At 48.6% G+C, this 22,384-nt stretch overlaps 1 protein-coding gene across 1 annotated transcript; it reads left to right on the top strand.

Moving 5' to 3' along the window:
* Positions 1 to 133: 133 nt before the first annotated feature.
* LOC132342053 (serine/threonine-protein kinase PAK 1-like) lies at positions 134 to 22,330 on the top strand. The gene is made up of 9 exons (XM_059874242.1): positions 134 to 266; positions 314 to 327; positions 3,603 to 3,715; positions 4,373 to 4,490; positions 5,166 to 5,265; positions 5,665 to 5,861; positions 7,207 to 7,344; positions 20,186 to 20,317; positions 22,304 to 22,330. The coding sequence occupies exons 1-9, from the start codon at positions 134 to 136 to the stop codon at positions 22,328 to 22,330; spliced, it is 972 nt and encodes a 323-aa protein (XP_059730225.1).
* The last annotated feature ends 54 nt before the right edge of the window (positions 22,331 to 22,384 follow it).

Here is a 22,384-nt window from a genome sequence, read left to right as displayed (position 1 = left end):
TGAGGTGCAAGTGTTGACACCTCACCGGGCAGCCTGCAAAGACTTCCAGCGAATGTCTGGCAATGAAGGGCCCCAAGTTTGGCATGAGGCACAGGAACAGTGCCCACCAGAATTGCTACAGGACCAGCACATCATGGGCTCTGAACCTGCTGCCGCATCAGCATTACCTCGAGGAAGCCCTTCTGTCAAACCTGGGAACTCGAGCTCGGGCAGTTCCTTCGTCTCTCCAAAACAGCAGACTGAGAAGGGGTACCTGGAGATGCTGGGTACGTCTGGTGTGTTTCTTGTCTGAGGGACAGTGTGTTGTGTGCAGGTGTCAGCACAGCTGTACCGAATGCTCCTCCTGAGTTTGGTGTCACAGGGCCATTTAGGACTCCCCAGAGGAAGTGCTGTGCTCCAGGGCAGCGAGAGAGCGCTCTGGGTGTTCCTGCTGCCTCTGAGGGCACCTGGGACTGGCTTGGGTTTGTCTGAGCTTCCCTCTCTGCTAAAGGCTGAAGCAGGGATTGTTCTTGGATCAGCAGAAGGCTGTGACCTAGCAAATAATCCAGGCAATTCCTGTCTGTTAGTGGCCAAACTGAATGGAATTTTCAGCTTCCTAAATCCTCCTTAGACTCCTGACTTCCAACCAGTCATCAGAGCAAAAAAACCTCACAGAAATTGACTGGTTTTGGATTTTTGTCTTTTTGGCTGGGTTTTTTTTTTTTTTGGTGGGGTGTTTTTGTGTTGTTTTTTGTGGGAGCCTTTTGTTTTTTGTTTTTGTGAGGTTTTTTTGTGGTGTTTTGGGGTTTTTTGTTGTTGACTTGTGGGTTTTTTTGCTGGAGTTGGTTTTTCTCCATCCTGAAGGAGCCCTTCTTCCCCACATCTTGTTGATGCCTATTTTGTGACTTACTGTTACCACTACTACATCTGCAGTTTATTTTCATGAGAATGCTGTATTTTTGTCAATAAGAACTACTTTTGAAAGAACATCAGGTTACAGGACAAATAGAGAGCAGGAGGTGTTTTCCATGTGCCCCCAAAGAAAAAAACAGATACTTTTATAACAACCTGTATTTATTCTTCTAGTTTTATGCTTATCAAGATGTGTCCAAGAGACACATCTAAGTGATGTGATCAGATTAACTGGAGGCATTTCTCAGGAGAGAGCCTCCAGCCCACCCACGGTATAGTCCTCAGATCCATGGCACTTTGTCATACCTGATACCCACTCTTTCCCATGACTGTTGCAATCCTACCCATTGGCCAAAGCCCTGCTCAGATCAGTCTCTAGGAAAACACATCAAGTCCTTTGTGATTCTGCAGCACAACCCAATGAGTCTGCTTCTTGCCCGTAAGAGCTGCCAGTGCTGTGCTCTCAGATAAGACCTGGTGGGGCTGAGACCAGAGCCCCGTGGATTCTGTGTCTACCATCACCTGTTGGGACAAAAAGGGCATTGATCTGCACCTCAGTGTGGCTGATCTCAAAGCCCATCCTGTTGTGTCCTGAATGGGGGCAACAACTTGTATGGGGCTCAGGCTGGCTGTGGCTTCTTCTCACTGCTTGTCAGTGCTCATGCTTGGGCTTTGCCAGACTTGTTGTGCTGGCTGCCCTCTCCCGGAGGGCTGGTGGGACTGCAGAGGCTGGAGCCTTCCTTAGCTGGGAGAGGGGCACCTTTGAGCTCAGCCTGCTCATAAACAGGTGAGGGTCCTGATGCTGAAAGCCTTGTTGGGATTGGTAATAGCATGAGCTGCTCTGGTTTACAAATGGAAAGGAATTCTTTTGGCAAACTGCTGAAAGGTGGAGAAGATGTCCTTCTCTCCTGGAAATGCATCTCCCTGTGCTTTGTTTCCTGTCAAGAGAACTCTTCAAAGGATTGTACAAAATCAGTCTCTCAGCCGTCTGCACTGCCGGCTGCCTGTCCTATTGACGTTGGATGTTGTTACCCAGCTGACCACAAAGGGCTCAGAGCACCAGACAGTGGGGCTGCCCTTTGTATCTCCTGGAAGCTGGGATCTCTGCTTTAAAGTCAGCATCTTGCATTTTGTTTCCCTCAGGGAGAATGGTGAATACGGAAAATCCTGCAATGAACTACACTGAAAAGGAACATATTGGCAGTGGGTGAGTCCAACCGCAGTTACTCCTGCACAACCATGGGCCAGGTGTTTTTCTGGTGGAATGTCTATCCAGCGTGAAGTCAGGCCAGCTGCAAACATGTTCACACACTGGGGACAGATTCTCCCATCTCTCGGTGCTGCTCCGAATTTGTGTGTGTGCTCAGAAGGCATTGTCAGACACACCTCCATGCTGCCGAGGTCTTGCCTGCATCAAGGAACAGGACCTGGAAGATATCCTTGTCTCTCAAGTGTGGGACAGCTCTGTGTTAATTTCTTTAGCATTTTTGTATGTCTCAAAATCATACTGCCCCACTAATGAAAAAAGAAGAAACTTGCTTGCCAGAAAGAGCAACCTACCCCCTATCAAAGCTGTGAGATAACAGTTCCCAGGAACATTTCTTTCCCCTGGTTTGTGGAAGGAAACACTCTATGGTCAGGATAGGAACCCACCATTTAGAAAGTGAAACGCAAGAGGAAAGAATAAACTCCCTTTAGAAGTTGAACCCCAGCGCTTTATGAACAGGCCCAGTGCCCATGCACTTGAGAAGAGCATACATCATCTGCCTTCTGGCAGAGCCCTCCTGCATCCTGCAGCTTTTAGGTATTTACAGCAGAGATCTCCTAAATGGGCTAACTTTCACTCTAGGAGCTAAACAGCTTCTCCTTTCTCTGCTTCTGTTTCATTGCTAGGAGTTTTGGTCATGTGGTTAGAGCACTCAACAATGCCACAGGAGGAGAGGTAAATGTCAACAGCCCCTGCAGACTCTGATGCTCTTGAGGGCCTTCCCCTCTGGGGGGTGGGAGCTGTGGCTGGAGCTTTGGGTAGAGCTGTGCTGAAAAGGCACAAGAAGCACAGACTGGTGCCAGCCCATGAAATACGTTTGGGACTTTGTCCTCCTCAGCTGCCGAAGAAAGGCACGGAGGGCAGCGGTTCCTTTCAGAGAAGGAGGCGCTCACTCGCTCTTCGTTGCCAAAATAAAGGTGGTGCCTTAGAGCACCTCCCTGCTCTTTGGGGCTACAGCTTCAGAGTCCTGAATTCTCATTTCTGGCTGCCAGCAAATACATCTGAAAGTTACTGGTAGTTCCTTAGCCACCTGCAGTGTGCACTTGGGAACTGCACGTAGGGAGAGATCTGCAAGGTGTCCCTAAAAGCCCTAAGCCCTGCCCACAGCCCAAGATGTATCCACCGAGTATTAAGGCATAGATTACTTCTTCTGAATCCCATACAAAGCAGCAGAGAGTATGGTCAGAGGTTTGGGGGTGATAGCTGAGACACCACTGTTTCCAAGTGGACAAGGCAAGATGTCAGTGGCCCCATGTGTTCTGGAACTGCCCCCAAGGAAGCAGAGAAATGGGCTGTTGGAATGTCAGCTCCTAATTACTGCAGTGCCTAATCACAAGGCAGTTTGGCACAGCTCAGCTGTGTCATTGCAAAATCACTTGCTCCATGTGTGTTGTGGTCTCATGCCACCAGCTTCTCAGGTTACTGATTTTCAATGTCATTTTAGGTGGCCATAAAGAAAATAAATCTTCAAGGACTGCAGAGGAAGCAACTAACAGTTAATGAAATCATGATCATGAAGAGGAATAGGAGTCCCAGTGTTGTGAATTATTTAGACAGGTGAGAGGTCATGGTCTTATCCCATGGATGTGCATTTACATACAGCAAACATGAGAGGTTAAAAACCCACTTTGGTCAGTGGCAGGAAGTAGAGCTGTTCATTATTACTTATTAATATTTCTCTATTCATCTCCAATGGATTAGAAGAGAGTGCATCTTGTTTGCATGGGTTTTCCCTGGAACGCTTGAAAATTATTCCAAAATTATTCAGAACCTGGATCAGCTGTATCTTCTTAAGTCAGTATCCTCAAAATTTGCTGCCTTCCCATTTTTTGGGATTGATTTTTTAAAGTTTCTTAAATGCTAATGAACAATCCTAAAGTGGATTTCCCTTAGATCGTTGCCCCTCTTTGCCATTGTCATGCATGCCAGGAAGACTACCTGCTTATTTCCAGGAACACCATGCCTGACAGGTTTTTATCTGGGCTGTTACTAAACTGCACTTTTCACTTGCTGCCCATCTAAGACATCTCCTTTTTCACAGCAGTGCCTTTCTCCTCCAGACTGCACAGATTGTAAACAATGCACAGCTGAGAGGGAATGTCTATTCCTTTGATTCTGTCCAGTCCCAAAGGGACCTGGAAACAAGAAACCCGGAAGTAAAAAATCAATGTAGCCATGCATGTTCATCTCCACACCCTTGTTTCCTTCTTTCAGCTATCTTCTGGGTGAGGAACTCTGGCTGGTTTTAGAGTACATGGACGGAGGCGCCCTGAGTGATGTCATCAGTGAGACCTTCCTGTCTGAAGAGCAGATGGCAGCCATCAGTCGGGAGGTCAGCAATCCCATCTGTGCTTCCGAGGGCTTGGGCAGGATTGTCTGGGAAACAGGGGCTCAGAGCTGGAGTGATTTCATGTGCCAGACTTTGTTTCTGTGTGGCTGGTATGCTATGGGCAAGTAAAAGCATCTCAAGTGAAACGCCTGCCAGTGCCACTGCACTCACTGTACTCAGTTCTTGTACTCTTATTTCCTGCTGTTGTACTCTAGCTCTGCCTCTTGTATTTGCTGTTCTCCATCTTCCTAAACTTTTGCCTGTCTTCACTGCATTCCTTGCCTGTGACAGCAAAGGTGCTCGTGGCAGGATTTGAAACGAACAGCAAAGAAAAAAGAGAGACTCGTTTTGCTCAGTCCTCAGCTAAAAAGGAGTGCAGCTAAAATGCTGTTTGCTTCTGAGCACATGCACTGCAGCAGCAGTCATCCTGGCTGGTTTGCAGGGGACAGTCTACTAGAGCAGGTGCTGCTGCTCTTTTAAAAAGCTGACATGCCTTTCCTTAGAAAGGTCTTGCTCTTCAAGTGCTGGAGCAGCAAGCTCTTCCTCTCAATGACACTGTGTTCTGCCACTACTCCCCTTTCCCCTGGAGAGGGAATCTTTTAGATTCTTTGTTTCCTTTCCTGTGTGATGAAATGACATCACTAATTTTTGCCCTCCTCTCTCTGTTTTCTCTCTCAGTGCCTGCGAGGACTGGATTTTCTTCACTCGAACCACATCATCCACCGAGATGTGAAGAGCGACAACATCCTTCTCAGAACAGACGGCTCTGTCAAGCTAGGTCGGTATGTTCTTGGTCAGGTGCAGCGTTCCAGGGATGGGGGCTGTGAGGCTGCTTTGAGTGATGGCCAGCTCCCCAGAAATGGAGCTGGTGGTAGTACAGGGGCACTCGCTGTGAGCTGGTGACAGGGTTGACACATGTACAGAGGTATGACAAGGAACCAGCAGTCAAGAGTGGCGTTGCTCTGTGAGCGTCCCTTCCAGAGGGAGGGAACTACAAGTCTAAAGCTTCCAAAGAACAAAAGCCACTGCTGGAAGCAGTGAAAAAACGGGGCGCTTTTTAAAGTCACCAATGCCAGGACATTCAGCAGCACATTTCCAAACTTCTGCTGGGGAATTCTTTTGTTGGTTTCCTAATTGCACAGATTAAAATCAAACCAGTATTTTGCTTTCTCCTCAGCTGATTTTGGCCTCTCTACTCAGCTCACCCCTGAGCAGAATAGACGGTGCACGTTAGCCGGGACTCCTTGGTGGATGGCGCCTGAAGTGGTGACAGGTCAACCATATGGCCCCAAAGTGGACATATGGTCTTTTGGAATTGTGGGAATTGAAATGGTAGAACGAGAACCTCCTTACTGCAACCAAAGTCCTGCCTCGGTAAGGAGCAAATACTCTCTGATCCCGCTGTCTTTCTCACCTGCCCCATGTCCTGCGTGCCATTGGACAAAACCCCATTGCCATCTGCTGGAACTACTTCCACCAAGGTCCCCTCCTAAGAATGTCCCTGCAACACATCAGCATCTGCTGTAGTTTTGGTTGCATCAGGTGGGGGAACTCAAGCCTTGCCACATGCAAACAAACTCCATTCTCAGGCAACACTTGCCTTTGGGTTATAAGTGGTTCCACTTCTTTTGTCTGTGGAGATGGCCCCAGTAACAGGAAACAAGCATCTTAGAATTGCTATTATCTTTCCAGAAGTGAAAGAAGGAAACCCAAATCCAAGAAAGTTTCCAAAACTGTGGTTTTTAGAGAAGAACATAACCCACGGTGCAGTTTCTTCTCACTGGGAAACATGCCTGAAACCTGGGCATGAAGGTGTGAAGGCCACAGGGTCTCTTCTGCTTCTTGTGCAGTGCTGCTGAAACACTGAGAGACCATGTTTCTCTCCTAGCCCAAGCCAAGTTCTCCACGTCGCCAAGCTCTCCACATCCCCAGACAGAGCCTGGGGATGTGGAGAGCCTGCCAAAACCTGCCAGTGTTTCCTGGCACTTTCTGGGATGAGCCAATCATTAATATATTGACTTGAGGAGCCAAATAAGCAGAGGGTGACCATAGGGATGACATCTCTTCTTCTTTTGACCATGACAATTTTTTCTTTTCCACATAATGGGAAGCAGAATTTTTCAGACTGCTGAGGGACAGAGCTGCAGGTGGCTCCTGTGTGCCCAAGCAGGCATTTTCATCCCAATACATTTGCGCAGGCATCTTAATGACTCTGTGTTGAATATGAGATTGTAAATGTTTGTTTCCTTACCTGGGGATAAACAGATGGATTTCCTTTCTTCCAATTAATATTGTTTTCAAGAACAACACAAAAAGCTTGATGAGTTCTATGGCACGAGTGCTTAAGGGACCAACAAGCACTGCAGAGATACCTTTCATCTACTAATCCTTGAAAATTAGTTATCATAGCAAAGTCCCTTTTTCAAAAAGCCTCTCAAGCTGGTGTGAATCCTCAGAGATGCAAATGTGCTTTTGCTGATGTAGTTCCCACTACCTAGGTCAGTCAATGAAATCAGCTGCCAAGGCAAGATCTGTGGGACGGTGGAAAAGCTGTGGTTGCATCGGGGTTTGGGGTTTTGGTTGGTAAAGGAAAGTCATCTCTGGGTCTCTGCCAGGGCAGAAACTGTCACTGAAGAAGAGAGGTTAAACAAAGACATGTGGCAGAGCACCTAGAGATGTGAAAGCAGCAGGGCGAGCCTCGTGTTTCCTTCTTCTGCAGGCTCAACGCCTTATAGCCACAGTAGGGACCCCAAAGCTGCGACATCCCAAGCTCCTCTCAGCTTTGCTGCGTGACTTCCTGAGCTGCTGCCTTCAGAAAGACGAGGAGGAGCGCTGGTCTGCCATGGAGCTCCTGCAGGTAAAGTGTGAAGGGGCTGCAGGTGAAACAGGGTCTGAGGGATGGGCTCCTCCTCGACTGAAGTCCAAGGCATCAGATGAGCCCCCTTCCTTCTCACCTCCACTCTTGGTGCTCTACAAATGAAAATGGTGAGGAATCCTAGACTGGGCTGGGCTGGCAGGGTCCTGTAAAGGTCCTCTGGTCCAAGTGTCTTGCAATGAGCAGGGACATCTTTAAAGAGATCAGGTTGCTCAGAGCCCTTTGCCACCTGACCTGGAATGGTTCCAGGGAGGGGGCACCTACAAGCTCTTGGGACATCTGTGCCAGGGTGGCACCATGCTCTGAGTAGACAAGTTCTTCCTTAGACCTGCTCTGATAAGATCTCCTTTGTGTTTAAAAATATTCGCCCACATCCTATTCTAACTGGACCTGTAAAAAAAGGTGTCCCCCACTTTCTTCAAAGACACTCTGAAGTCTTGGAAAGTAGCAAAAAAGTCTCCCTGGGCTTGTTCTTCATAAAACTGAATATCTCCACCTCTCTCTGCATTTCCTGAAAGGACAGGTCCTCTGTCCTCTGTTTCTGTTGCCCTCTATTGTAATTTGGTTGGGTGTTCAGTTTTATCTAACGGCAAAAGAATTGAAGTAGAGCAATGAGGGTAAGGAGACATGAAATGATGGTGAAGGAACCCAAGGAAGCCAGTCCTGGCCTAGCAGTCAGAGATTTGGCTGTGGGCAGGAGGGGCTGTGGGGGGCTCACTCTGAGCCTCTGAGGGGCCCTGGTTTGCTCTCCCCAGCCCACCCTTAGAGGTTTCTGGCACGCAAACAGGGACAGCTGGGAGGGACTTGTCCCAGCCCCATCTGCTGCCTGGCATGCTCAAGCAGACGGGAACTGCCCCAGGGTCACTGCCAGGTTTTGGCAGAATGGGAACTGCAGGACCCAGTGCCACTGGGCTGGCCCTGCTGGGAAGGAAGGTGCCATCCAGCACAGGAGGGGCATGGCATGGAAAGGTAGACGCTGCTCTATCCCCCTGTGGAAATCAGCACAGTGCCTGTCTTTCAAAGGCAGGGGCCTACGTGAGTCATTGGAGTATCCTGAGAGGAAGAAACCCCAGGGACAGAAAGCACCATTTCTAGAGTACTGGCAGGGCAAAAATCCCAGAGAGATGAAGCCATCACAATAAAGAGATGGGTGGCATTCTGGGCCAGGTTTGCCTGTGATGGCAAGGTCCTGCACATGACAACTGGACAGCTGATGGTCCCATTGTTCTACTTTCTGGGTCTTTTTATGACCCAGAGGAATCCTGATTGAGTCTGTGAAGCACTGAGCTTGGAAAGTCCTGGTTCACTGTTCTTTGTTGTTTTGGTTTTTTGGTTTTTTTCCTATGGACAGCATCCATTTGTGACTTCAGCCAAGCCAGCATCTATCCTGTCACAACTGATCAACTCAGTCAAGAAGAGGAAGAAGAATTAGGAGACGAGAAAGTTACACTCATGTCAAGATGTTATCTCCAAAGGCAATTTACAGTAGCATTGTAGAGTAGAATTCTAGAGTAGGACTGTTGAAGAGTTTTGTACATTAGGATTATAGATTAGGATTATAGAAGAGGATTATATATAAGGATTAATTCAATAAAGTAATTCAATAAAGTTTCTGAAACTTCAACTCATTTGGAAGATTTCCTCTCCTTCTGACCCCTTCAGAAAACTTCCTTCTGAATTACTAGTTGTTTTTTACTGGTGCTAAGTCACACAAATGGCTTCTTTAGTATGGTTTGTAAATGGAAAAGGCTCGTCTTCATTCATTCTCTCCAGACCATACTGCCTTTGGAATATGGCCCGCTGGCTGGTTTTTGCCTAACTTTGGTATTTCTAGTTGAGGCAGAAAGGGCAATGGCATTTGCAGGAAAAAACCAAAGGAGCGGGGCAGCCCAAACACCCTGTGCAGATGCAGGCATTGAGCTGTGACTCGAGAGCATTTGGGTTCCTGCCACTTGGAATTGGATCCCTAAATGCAATGTCTTTGGCAGAAGGAGAGCCTTACTCAAGTGAGAAAGCAGAAAGATCAGAGAGGGGGCTCGGGAAGGTCTCCTGTGGCGCAGAGCTGTCAGCAGCGCCTGTGAGGTGCGAGCGGGCCCGGCCTTGCGGAGCCCCAGCAGAGCCCCGGCAGAGGCCGGAGCAGCCTGAGCCTCGGCAGAGTCAGGCTGGAAGGAGGCCCAGGTAGCTGCAAAGGGCAGCAGCCGGGCCCTGGGTGCCTCTTCCCGGGAGCGGGCGAATCCTCGGCTCTCAGAGCCCGGCTGGCAGCTGGCTGCTCCCGAGGGGAAGCGCAGCCGTGCTGGGCACAGCCCGGACTGGAGGCATTGGTCTGGAGTGTGCCCAGGAGCAGAGCAAGGCGAAGGGCAGCCCAGGGCCGCTGGGCTGGCTGAGGGTTCCTCCTCTTCTGTCGCCTGCTCTGTAACTCCTGGGAAAGGTCAGCAGTGTGTGCAGCACTCTGGGCACCGGGGGAGTGAGCCGGGCTGCTCGGCAGGCTGGAGCACAGGGCAGCCTCCTTCAGGCACGGCACTTCTGCCAGGGAAAGCGAGGCCGGCGGGAGGCAGTGACAGCTTGGCAGGTCACATCTGCAGGAGCCAGTGCCTCACGCAGCTCTGGGAGGAAGCGCCTGCAATCCTGCAGTTCTGCACCGAGCCAGAGCAAAGGGGTGAGATGCAGAGTGTTTTGCAGAAATATTCAGGGCCACCAGGCCAGCCTGCTTTGTGCTTTCTGGCGCACAGCAAGCGCTGTGCAATGCCGCTCTGAGCTGCTGGGAGAGAGGGAATCGGGCATGTGCCTGAGAGTTTTGCTTGAGGAGTGAACTGATTTGGAAGGGAGTGCGGAATAATTTCAGTAGGCAGTTGAAATAAATAAGGCAGGAGATCCTTCTCCTCTTTAATGCCTTTATTAAAAATCAGGTTGGGTGGGGAGAACCCACGGGTCTCGCACATGCCACCACTGCTCCCAGTGGCACGGAGGAGGAAAAGTGCAGCTTTGTCCGCTGGTCTGCAGGCAGAGCTGGGGCTTCCATCCTCAGGGGAGTACCAGGACATTGCCCAGTTTTTCAGTTTGACATTCGAGGTCCTCTTTCTAGCCGATGTCTTTTAGGTTAGGGTGAAAGGTAAAAAGGGTCTTAGCGGATACTGGTTTCTGTTCCTCACATCTAGACATCACTTCAATCTCTTAATTCCATGGTGGCTCGTTTTTTTTAGGGGTTTTTCCTGCCAGGTTTGGTCTGGGGTTTCCTCATTTGCATACCAGCCCGATGTCACCTCCTCCTCACAACCCCGGGTGCCATTTTCCAGGTAGCAGCAGGGTGATACTCAACGAAGGGGATTTCTAACCATCAACAGCAGGTAATTAAAGAAAAACTATTAACAACAGGTGATTACAACATGAAATTATTAACAGCAAATAGTTACAACTCCAACTTGGCAGCAATTGGTTTAACTTGTGAACTCTGCAACCTTTAAAAACAATGGACAACTTTTCTCCTCATAACAGCAATCTGTGTTTTCTTCATTAATTTCTGAAAGAAAGTCACAATGTGTTGCACACAGGTAGGGGTATTAGAAAAGAAAGGCCTTCTAAAATCAGGCCTTGCTCTGCTAACTTCCCAGCTGGCCTGTTACGTCTTCTACGTGCAGCCAGTTAACTTCCCATGGGGAAAGTCCTAGGAATGAGTGCAGCTAGCACAACAAGCTATTGTGCTAAGAAATCTGTTTGCATCTCTTATAAACAAGAACTCTGTCTCATGAACGTCCACAAAGGAAAAATGTAATCACCTGAGTAAGAGTGAGTCTTCAAAAGAGAGAGTCTTAGCATGTACACACCAAAACACCTTCTAAGCAATGAATTGTGTGGCAAGAAAACTACCAGCCAGTTGGAGTTGAACGTGAGGTCTGTGAAAATGGTATAAAAATGAGTTATGTGAATAAAGAATTGGCTTTCTCTGCATGAACAAACGGAGTCCCAGCTGCTTTATTGACACAGCAATGTGGCTTCTCTCAGCAAGAGCATTTGCAGGGTGTATTGATGAAATGCTTGTGTTTGCTTCCCAGAATAGGAGGGCGAGGCGTATAAGTGTAACAAATAGGGTTTCATCTTGTCAATTCCTTCAGCTTTAACAGGCAGTGCTGAACCCTGTATTCCCCCACTGCAGTGCTTACTGTGTGCATGTGGCTATCTTGGCCTTGAGAATAAAGAAAGTGGTCCTGCTAAGAAGGTAGCTGGAATGCATTCAACATTCAAAGGGAAGAAAGTGTTTAGGAGGCTCTTGACCACCAAAGGAGAATTTGAGGAATGGGATATTTCCCTAACGACTGTGTCAGGAACCAGAGTCGTGTCTGAGGCCCTGCCGTATTTGATCCATGTTTGAGCAGGTTGACAAGACAATGAAGAAAAGTGTATTGTTTAATAGGTGGCAACTTGACCCTTGGAAGAGAAACAATGTGTTGGTCAATCGGTGGGCAGTCAAGCTTTGAAAAAAGGGGAACAATGTTTAATGGAGCCCTTGGTGGCAGGGAGTCATGGAGTCATCATGGCCTCATCTCACAGCCAGCCATGTATGAACTGATGCCGTAACTGGGAAAATTCCACTCCTGCGCAGGAGATACAAGCCTGGTTCTGGGGTAGAGGAGTGAGAAGGACGAGATTCACACGGTTTTGATCCAGGGGATGTCTTGCAAGTGCACTGCCTACCTGCTCCTGCCACCAAGCACCACGCTCCATCTCCTTCTCCTGCTCAGCAGATTTTTGGGAATCAAGGGGTTGGTTGTCAGGACCCAGGACATCCCTCTGGTTGTCCTGAGCAGGCAAGACCCCTGCCAGGGGTCTCAGAGACCCGGGCACAGAGCCCAAAAATACCTGTGGTTGTGATTATGACCCGTGGAGCAAATTACCAACCATAGATGAATATCTGCAAGCCACAGTAAATTAAGTAGAATGATAGTGAATTTATCATGGGGTGAAACAGTAGATTTTGGGGTTTCTAGAATAGGGGTTCAGGGGGCAAGATGGAGGGATCTGGGCATGTCCTACCTTTCTCCTTCCTGGCCTCCATCTTCTGCTGGGATGTTGGCACATTTAGATTGGTTTAGAGTAGAAGCTCACTGTCTAACATAGGTGATAGGTATCGGAAAGTAATTGTAAACATTGTATGCATAGTTTTTAGCATAAAGACATAACACCGCCCCGGGGGCAGGCAGAATGCCTGTGACTGTCTTGCTGAGCAGACCTTGGCAGGACAGGAGAAATAATTTTATAGATAAGATTCAATAAACAACCTCGAGACTGAGAAATGAAGAGCCCTGACTCCTTCTTCAAGCGCCAGGCTGGAAAAAGGGACTTTGCAACTTTTCTCGGGGTCACTCTGACAAGCTAGAGACCCCAACAGTTGGTATGTATTGTTTGCTACTGCAACTAATGGAATACATTTGCTTTACAACCCCAGTTGTGTCTTAGGTTCTTTTGTGCATGGGTCTCCTCCTGAACCTGTGGCAACGACCACCAGGGACCTACAGAACACTCCTACTCTGATGTCGATAAATTCTGAGAAGTCATTGAAATATGTCAATAAATTTGGGGTAATGTTTAGCCTAGGAGTTTCAGGAAAGTATTGAATATGTCTTAGTTCCATGGATACAAACTAGTAGGTGTTATTGCTGGGTGTGCAGGGCTTAGGGAAGGGATTCCCTATGCTCCCAGCGCTAAAATAAAGTAATGCCTCCTTTCTAACCCTGAGCTGGCAGCAGGCATCAGGCCCTGCTTGGTAGCTTTCAACCTTTTCCAGCTGTTTCCTCTGGTTGGTCTTTTTAGGCACCAAAGCTCCTTGCCATGGTTGGCCAGGGTGTGTGCAGAGTAATGCAGCCCCCACAAAGCCCTTGGTTTCCCTACAAGTTGCCAGTTGGACTACTTTCAAAGGGGAAGAAAGGCAGAGATATACATTCACAGGTGTCCGGGTAATATCCAATAAATGTGCAAATATGTGGGAGGATTTGTTAGGAATGATTTCATCTGTTATGCCCACAGTGCCTTCTCTTCTGGTTCTGTGCACTCTAGGTGAGTAATGAAATAGTTGGCTCTCACAGTTAAGAGATAGATGTTATGTGGGTGTTCAAATGCGAAGTGATGTTATTAGAAAATGTTCTCCCATAGTCCTCTTTCTTATCCCCCTTGTAATAGCCTTGGTAGTCAGGGCTTTTGGGGAGGGCTGGCTTGTGACCACGAGGCACGGCTTAATAACACCTGACCTCCAATCAAGATGTAAGAGGACAGCAGAGAAAGATTTGACAGACAAAACTTTGGGAGGGGCTAAGGGTATTAAAGGCAGAGCATCCCTTTTGTAGATGAGCATGTGGCTGCTAGTCATGGAGACTCCCAGTGCTGGAATCTTTCCTTATTCAGTCCTTTGTTAAGGTTTAAGAAACCTTTAAAAAGTTAAAAACAAGGGTCGTTTCTCAGAAGTGCAATACTGTGGGCCATTTTCTTGGTCTGGTTTCCTTAGCTTGTGTCCCATCTGAGTGCTCAGTTGGGGTACAGGCTGTAGGTGCTTTGTGCACTCTTGGAGTTACTCTTGGATCCCTTGAAACAACAGGCTTTGGCCCACGAGGGGAATTTGTGCTGCTTTGTGATGGAGGAGAACTTCCCAGGCTGTCTTCTGTTTGCTGTAGGGAAGGTTGTTATTGCCTGGCATAAATTCACAGACCAACATAGAGTGTTTGCTTTGTGATGTCAGGGCATGGTTGCCACCTTGTCGTGGTGACATCAGAAGGTTGCCTTAGTGCATGGAAGGCCTGAGCGTCAGAGCAGCCCTAGAGCTTGCTCAGTGCAGTAGCATTCTCCTGGGTGAGGCATTTGTCAGTGAACACCTGTGCACTGACAAGAGCCTTGCTTTTTCTACTGTTGGAGCACAGCCTGCAAACTTGCAGAGCAGTGCTACAATGATTGAGCAACTTGCTCCTGCACTTTTTGGAGCATATGCTGTTACTTATTCTGTATATTTTGTGACTCACCTGGCACGTAAGTAGAGGTTTTCCATGGGTGTAACCAGAATGATGGCTTTGGTATGTCTTCCTGCTCTTTCTTAGTGACTGAGTTGATTTAGAAACAGAAAGAGCATTAGAATGCCACTGGTTTGGGAAAGCTCCTGTCAAAACACTCAGCTGAAAAATGAGTGTCTGTAGCCACAAGGGCAGCATTTGCAAGGGAACCTGCAGGGCTTCCGTTCCCTCCACAGGAGAGTTTGTGGCAGCAGAGTCTGTCATTTCCTCAGTTTGCTGGGACAAGCAAGACAGCTTTGAAAATGTAGACTGCTGGAGACGTTCTTGAAGGGCCTTCTAAAAACTCTGCAAATGTTCCCAGCATTCAGGGAAAGCTTCTTTCGTTCTACATTTCCTCATGAAAGGATTTGACTATCTAAGTAATCCTTTACTGAGTGCAACAATAGTGATTTTCCCTTTGCAATGAAATGCAAACTCCAAAGCAGTGAGTGTCTGCTCCTTAACCCTGGAGCTGCTGCTGCGCTCTTCCACAATAGAACTGCCACAGCTCCAGGGGATCTTGGGGAAGCTTTTCTGTGCAACTGTTTCCAGCAAGTTAATGAGAATTAGTGCATGCAACTGATTAATTTAAAAAAGTACCTGAAGGAGAGGATTTTAGAAGATGTTTTATGTTTTTGGTAGAACAGGAGCATAGAGTGTTAAAGAAGACTTTGCATTTTCTTGGTCATCTTTGTATTCATTTACTGGCAAAACAGGCCAAGGTGTAGGCACAGCCAAGAATACTGTCCCAATCTCTTGCTGGCTGTGTGAATGAAACGTGTCTCCTGGAGGGAAGTTGTGAAACAGGAAATCATCTCTGTTGGGGTTGACTTCTTCTGTGCGATTCAGCAGCCCAAGCAGTTTTCTCACAGCATCTGGTTCATTTTCCCTTGCCCACTACAGGTCACGTGAAGCGTGTATTCAGTGGTGCTGATCGTGAGGTGAGTGAGAAAGGGAAATTTCATGTTCCTGGTCTTTAAGAATCGTAGAGCGAGCTGTCAGCAGGGCCAGTACCAGTAGAGTGTAGAGGGCCAGCTAGGGAGTCCAAAAGAAAATCCATTTTCACGCCTTCAACGAAAATAACAAAGGCATAAGTGGATATTTCCTAATTTGCATCTCAGAGCCCAGAAAAACTGCCAACTCAGTTTTGCAGAGAGAATGTTGCTTGCTGACGGCAGCCAGGGGGGAACACTGAACTGAGAGCAATTTCCCCTAGAGTAGAATAGGCCCATTAAAATTTAGTCAGAGTGACTGACAATTCTATTCCTATCTATTTAATAACATCTCCTTAAAAGGTGCCGCTGTAGAAAAACAAGGCCATCCTAAAATGGTGGATGCTGTATTTTAAGTCAGATGGGCAGCTTTGTGCCTGGATGGCTGCATGGGCCAAAAAGGTGCCAAGGCTGCTGCAGGTCTGGAGAAGCTGCAGATGAGGCAGACTGTGGCCCGGTGGCCAAGAAGGCAAAGGGCATTGTGGCCTGTGTCAGCAGCAGGGGGGCAGCAGGAGCAGGGCAGTGAGCGTCGCTCTGTGCTGGGCAGCGCTGCGGCCACAGCTGGAATGCTGTGTGCAGCTGTGGGCCCCTGGGAAGCAGAAAGTGATAGAGGATCTGGTGCATGTGCAGAGAAGGCCTCGGGAGCTGGCAAGGGTGTGGAGCACAAGGCCAGTGAAGAGGTGCTGAGGGAGCTTTAGCCTGGACAAGGGGAGGCTCATGGGGGACATTCAAGCAGACTTCTATAGATGCCTACATGACAGTGCTCACCACAAGGGCTGTTTCCCATCCAAACAACCACTCTCTGCATCCAAGTGTTTTAGACATATGCGTAGCTGACACTTCAATCTTGTTTTCTGTTGGTTTCCTCGGAGGACAAGCCATCGTCATTTTCTCATTTTCCAGACAGCAAAGATGCCTCTGCACTACTTTTTTGGCCCTTATAAAGCACAGAAAGGGATTCTGAACCCTTTCTGGTTTTCCATGTCTGCCGCAGCAGTCACAGAGACCTTGGTGGTTCTTTCTTACTTCTCCGTTTAAAAGCTTTCAACAATAGAAAGCTCAAATTTGCAGAGATGACCTACCTTGCTGATAGCAGACAGAGAAGAAATATCAAATTCTTAGCAGGATAATGCTCTGTTTATTTGGCCCATTTCAATTTGGTTGGTGTGACTTAGAATCCCATTGCTAACAAAGTGTATGAGTTCTCCTTTCAAGATGTGGTTGTAGATCCAAGGAGAAATGGGGTTATAAGTGAGAGGTAATGGCCTGTCCCTCATGCTTCTCTCTTACCACAGGTGACAGGACCAAGAACTGTCTCTCCTCTGGCTCTCTCTGCTCTTGCTGAAGAAGCCAGAGAGGAGGAAAATGAGGAAGAACAGGACAAGTGTCCACCTAGGGTCATATCACCGCCTACTCATACCAAAAGAGTAAGTGCCCATTCTGGGGGTTGCTGTCTTGAGTACAAGGCAAAGGTGCAAGTTTCTGAGCAGCCAGCACTTGCTGTTGCTGACTGAGGATGCTGAGTGCTGGAGTCCTGAAGGATGTAGGCATTTCCTGTAGGCAGTGACAGCAAGAAATTGGCCTTTGACCTGTCATGCTGGGGCAATGAAGAGCTTGGAGCTGCGGCTGAGCTTCTGGCTGCTTGGCTCAGGGAAGCTCCATCTCTGGGCTTCTGCAGTGTTATAGCCAAGGCCGCACGTGTTAGTGCTGGAGGTCAAAAGGCTCTGTTGGGTTTTGTTTCCTCGTTTTGGAAAGGTGACTTTGGCTTGTGGAAGTGTTCTGCAGTTTTCTTGAGTGGTTCCTCACTTGTAGAGTCTTTGTTGACCCAGCTGCCTTCTGGCTTTTGCTCAGGTTCAAGGAGATGTTTGTGTTGTCCATGAAGCTGTGGGGAGCCAATCTTGTGTGTGGCCAAAGAAAGGAACCAAGGAGTTGCGAAGCCTCCTTGTGAGGCAAACAGCAGAAGGGGCAACTCTCTGTTGATCACTTTTGGGCTGAAGTCTGCAGCTTTGGCATGTGCCTTGGAGGCCGGAGAGGGGGTGAAGCTGCAAGTCCTTGACAGCTGTCTTGTGTTGCTCAGAAGAGGAAGGCCATCTTGAAATGGTGGATGCTGTATTTGAAGTCAAACAAGCAACTTTTTAGATAAGGAGCTGTGTGGGTCAGAAGGAGGCAGGATTGCTGCAGGTCTGGAGAAGCTGCAGATGAAGCAGACTGTGGCCCAGTGGCCAAGAAGGCCAAGGGCATCATGGTCTGTGTCAGCAGCGGTGGGGGCAGCAGGAGCAGGGCAGTGAGTGTCACCCTGTGCTTGGCAGCACTGCGGCCACAGCTGGAGTGCTGTGTGCAGCTATGGGCCCCTGGGAAGCAGAAAGTGATAGAGGGGCCGGAGCATGCACAGAGAAGGCCACGAGAGCTAGGCAAGGAGGTGGAGCACAAGGCCTGTGAGGAGGTACTGAAGGAGCTTTAGCCAGGAAATGGGGAGGCTCATGAGGGACATTCAAACAGACTTCCATAGATGCCTACCTGGCCATGCTCACCACAAGGGCTTTTTCCCTTATAAACATCCACTCTCTGCATCCAAGTGTTTTAGACACATGTAGAGCTGACACTTCCATCTTATTGTTGGTTGCTTTCCTAGGAGGAGAACCCTTGTTGAGTTTCTAGTTTTCCAGCAATCATGGATGCTTCTGCACTATTTTCTGGCCCTTACAATGCAATGAAAGCGATTCTGAAGCCTTTCTGGTTTTCCATGTCTGCCGCTGCCGTCGCAAAGGCCTTGCTGTCTCTTTCCTACTTTTCAGAGCTTTCAAGAACTATAAGCTGTGTTTTGCATAGACAATGTTGCTTGCTTATAGCAGACAGGAAGGAATATTGAATTCCTAGCGATGTACTCATCTGTTGAATTTGCCAATTTCAATCTGGTTGGAGTGACTTAGAATGCCTATGCCAACAGAGCTGATGAGTTCTCCTTAGCAGGTGTTGCTGTAGATGCGAGAGGAAGTCAAGTTATAAGCCCTAGGTAATGGCTTAACCCTATGATTCCCTCTTGCCACAGGTGACAAGACCAAGAGCTGCCTTTCCTCTGGCTCTCTCTCCAATTGCTGAAGAAGCCAAGGAGGAGGAAGATGAGCAAGAAAAACTGAAGCGTCCAGCTGTGGTCACATCACCGCCTGCTCGGACCAAAAGAGTAAGTGCCCATTCTGGGGGTGCTGTCTTGAGTACAAGGCAGAGGTGCAATTTTCTGAGCAGCCAGCACTTGCTGTTGCTGGCTGAGGATGCTGAGTGCTGGAGTCCTGCACGACGTAGCCATTTTCTGTGGGCACTGACAACAAGAAATTGGCCTATGAGCTGTCGTGCTAGGGCACTGAAGAGCTTGGAGCTGCGGCTGAGCTTCTGGCTGCTTTGCTCAGGGAAGCTCCATCTCTGGGCTTCTGCAGTGTTATAGCCAAGGCCGCACGTGTTAGTGCTGGAGGTCAAAAGGCTCTGTTGGGTTTTGTTTCCTCGTTTTGGAAAGGTGTCTTTGGCTTGTGGAAGTGTTCTGCAGTTTTCTTGAGTGGTTCCTCACATAGAGTCTTTGTTGACCCAGCTGCCTTCTGGCTTTTGCTCAGGTTCAAGGAGATATTTGTGTTGTCCATGAAGCTGAGGGGAGCCAATCTTGTGTGTGGCCAAAGAAAGGAACCGAGGAGCTGGGAAGCCTCCTTGTTAGGCAAACAGCAGAAGGGGCAACTCTCTGTTGATCACTTTTGGGCTGAAGTCTGCAGCTTTGGCATGTGCCTTGGAGGCCGGAGAGGGGGTGAAGCTGCAAGTCCTTGACAGCTGTCTTGTGTTGCTCAGAAGAGGAAGGCCATCTTGAAATGGTGGATGCTGTATTTGTAGTCAAACAAGCAACATTGTGGATGGGGAGCTGTGTGGGTCAAAAGTAGGCAGGGGTACTGCTGTTGCAGGTCACCTGAGGATGAGGCAGACTGTGGCCCAGTGGCCAAGAAGGCCAAGGGCATCGTGGCCTGTGTCAGCAGCAGTGGGGCAGCAGGAGCAGGGCAGTGAGCGTCGCCCTGTGCTGGGCACCTCTGCAGCCACAGCTGGAGTGCTGTGTGCAGCTGTGGGCTCCTGGGAAGCAGAAAGTGATTAGGGGCTGAAGTGTATGCAGAGAATTCCACGAGAGCTGGGCTGGGGTGTGGAGCACAAGGCCAGTGAGGAGGTGCTGGAGAAGCTTTACCCTGGACAAGGGGAGGCTCATGAAGGACCTTCAAGAAGACTTCCTTAGATGCCTACATGACAGTGCTTACCACAAGGGCTGTTCCCCTGCCAAAATTCCCTTCCCCGCATCCAAGTGTTTTAGACACAGGCAAAGCTGACACTTTGATCTTATTGTTGGTTGGTTTCCTAGGAGGAGAAGCCCTCTTCATTTTCTCTTTTTCCAGCCAGCAAAGATGCCTCTGTACTACTTTTCTGGCTCTTATCATGCAATGAAAGGGATTCTGAACCCTTTCTGGTTTTCATTGTGTCAGCAGGAGTTGCAAAGGTCTTGCTGGCTCGTTTCTTCTTTTCTATTTTAGAGCTTTCAAGAAGTAAAATCTGCATTTGCAGAGACAATGTTGCTCATTAAAAGAGCCAGGAAAGAATATCAAATACATAGCCATATTCTATTCTGTTGAATTGGCCCATTTCAATCTGGTTGGAGTGACTTAGAATGACATTGCCGACAAAGCTGATGATTTCCTTTTAGCAGATGTGGTTATAGATCTAAGGAGAAATGGGGTTATAATTGATGGGTAATAGCCTGTCCATCATGCTTCTCTCTTGCCACAGGTTACAAGACCAAGAACCATCTCTCCCCTGCCACCCTCTGCTCCTGGAGAAGAAGCCAAAGATGAGGTAGTTGAGCAAGTCAAATGGAAGCGTCCAGCTGTGGTCACACCACAGGCTGTTCATTCCAAGAGAGTAAGTGCCCATTCATGGGGGGCTGTCTTGAGTACAAGGCAAAGTTGCAAGTTTCTGAGCAGCCAGCACTTGCTGTTGCTGACTGAGGATGCTGACTGCTGGAGTCCTGCAGGATGTAGGCATTTCCTGAAGGCAGTGACAGCAAGAAATTGGCCTATGAGCTGTAATGCTGGGGCACTGAAGAGCCCGGGGTTGCAGCTGAGCTTCTGGCTGTTTGGCTCAGATAAGCTCCATCTCTGGGCTTCTGCGGTGTTATGGCCAAGGGCGAATGTGGTAGTGCTGGAGGTCAAAAGGCTCTTTTGGTTTGTTTTCCCTTTTTGGAAAGGTGTCTTTGGCTTGTGGAAGTGTTCTGCAGTTTTCTTGAGTCGTTCCTCACGAACGTATAGAGTCTCTGTTGGCACAGCTGCCTTTTGGCTTTTGCTCAGGTTCAAGGAAATGTTTCTGCTGTCCTTGAAGCTGTGGCCGGCCTTTCTTGTTGCGTGTAGCCAAAGAAAGGAACCGCACAGTGTCGAAGCCTCCTTGTGAGGCAAACAGCAGAAGGGGCAAGTTTCTGTTGATCACTTTTGGGCTGAAGTCTGCAGCTTTGGCAATTGCATTGGTACCTGCAGTGGGGGTGAAGCTGCAAGTCCTTGACAGCTGTCTTGTGTTGCTCAGAAGAGGAAGGCCATCTTGAAATGGTGGATGCTGTATTTGAAGTCAAACAAGCAACGTTATGGATGGGGAGCTGTGTGGGTCAAAAGGAGGCAGGGGTGCTTCAGGTCAGGAGAAGCTGCAGATGAGGCAGACCGTGGCCTGGTGGCCAAGAAGGCCAAGGGCATTGTGGCCTGTGTCAATAGCAGTGGGGCAGCAGGAGCAGGGCAGTGAGCGTCGCTCTGTGCCTGGCACCACTGCGGCCACAGCTGGAATGCCGTGTGCAGCTGGGGGCCCCTGGGAAGCAGGAAGTGTTTGAGGGGCTGGTGCGTGTGCTGAGTAGGCCACGGGAGCTGGGCCTGGGTGTGGAGCACAAGGCCAGTGAGGAGGTGCTGAGGGACTGAGGGAGCTTTAGATTGGACAAGGGGAGGCACATAAAGGACCTTCAAGCAGAATTCCTTAGATGCCTACATGACAGTGCTCACCACAAGGGCTCTTTCTCTTCACATCATCCACTCTCTGCATCCAAGTGTTTTAGACACAGGCAGCGATGACACTTCCATCTATTTGTTTGTTGGTTTCCTAAGAGGAGATGCATTGTTCATTTTCTAGTTTTCCAGCAATCATGGATGCTTCTGCACTATTTTCCGGCTCTTATCATGCAATGAAAGGGATTCTGAACACTTTCTGGTTTTCCATGTCTGCTGCAGCAGTCTCAAAAGCCTTGCTGTCTCTTTCCTACTTTTCCATTTGATATCTTTCTAGACCTAAAAGCTGTGTTTTGCATAGACAACGTTGCTTGCTTCTAGCAGATTTCTTAGCAATGTAAAGATCTGTTGACCTGGCCCATTTCAATCTGGTTGAAGTGACTAAGAATGCCATTGCCAACAAAGTTCATGAGTTCTCCTTAGGTGCTGTTGCTGTAGATGCGATAGGAAATGAAATTATACGCCCTAGGTAACAGCTTATCCATGATCCACCTCTTGCCACAGGTGCCAAGGCCAAGAGTCCTCTATCCTCTGGCTCTCCCTCCAATTGCTGAAGAAGCCAAGGAGGAGGAAGATGAGCAAGAAAAACGAAAACGTCCAGCTGTGGTCAAATGGCCGCCTGCTCATACCAAAAGAGTAAGTGCCCATTCTGGGCTGCTGAGGTGCAAGTTTCTGAGCAGCCAGCACTTGCGGTTGCTGGCTGAGCATGCTGAGTGCTGGAGTCCTGCAGGATGTAGTCATTTCCTGTAGGCAGTGACAGCAAGAAATTGGCCTTTGACCTGTCATGCTGGGGCACTGATGAGCTGGGGTCTGCGGCTGAGCATCTGGCTGTTTGGCTTAAGGACTCTGCTTCTCTGGGCTTCTGCAGTGTGACGGACAAGGGCGCATGTGGTAATGCTGGAGGTCAAAAGGCTCTGTTGGTTTGTTTTCCCCTTTTGGAAAGGTGTCT

This window comes from Haemorhous mexicanus, chromosome Z, assembly GCF_027477595.1.
Source record: "Haemorhous mexicanus isolate bHaeMex1 chromosome Z, bHaeMex1.pri, whole genome shotgun sequence".
Taxonomy (NCBI): Eukaryota; Metazoa; Chordata; class Aves; order Passeriformes; family Fringillidae; genus Haemorhous; species Haemorhous mexicanus.
Note: the sequence above shows the minus strand (reverse complement) of the source record. Positions and strands in the feature narration are given on the sequence as shown.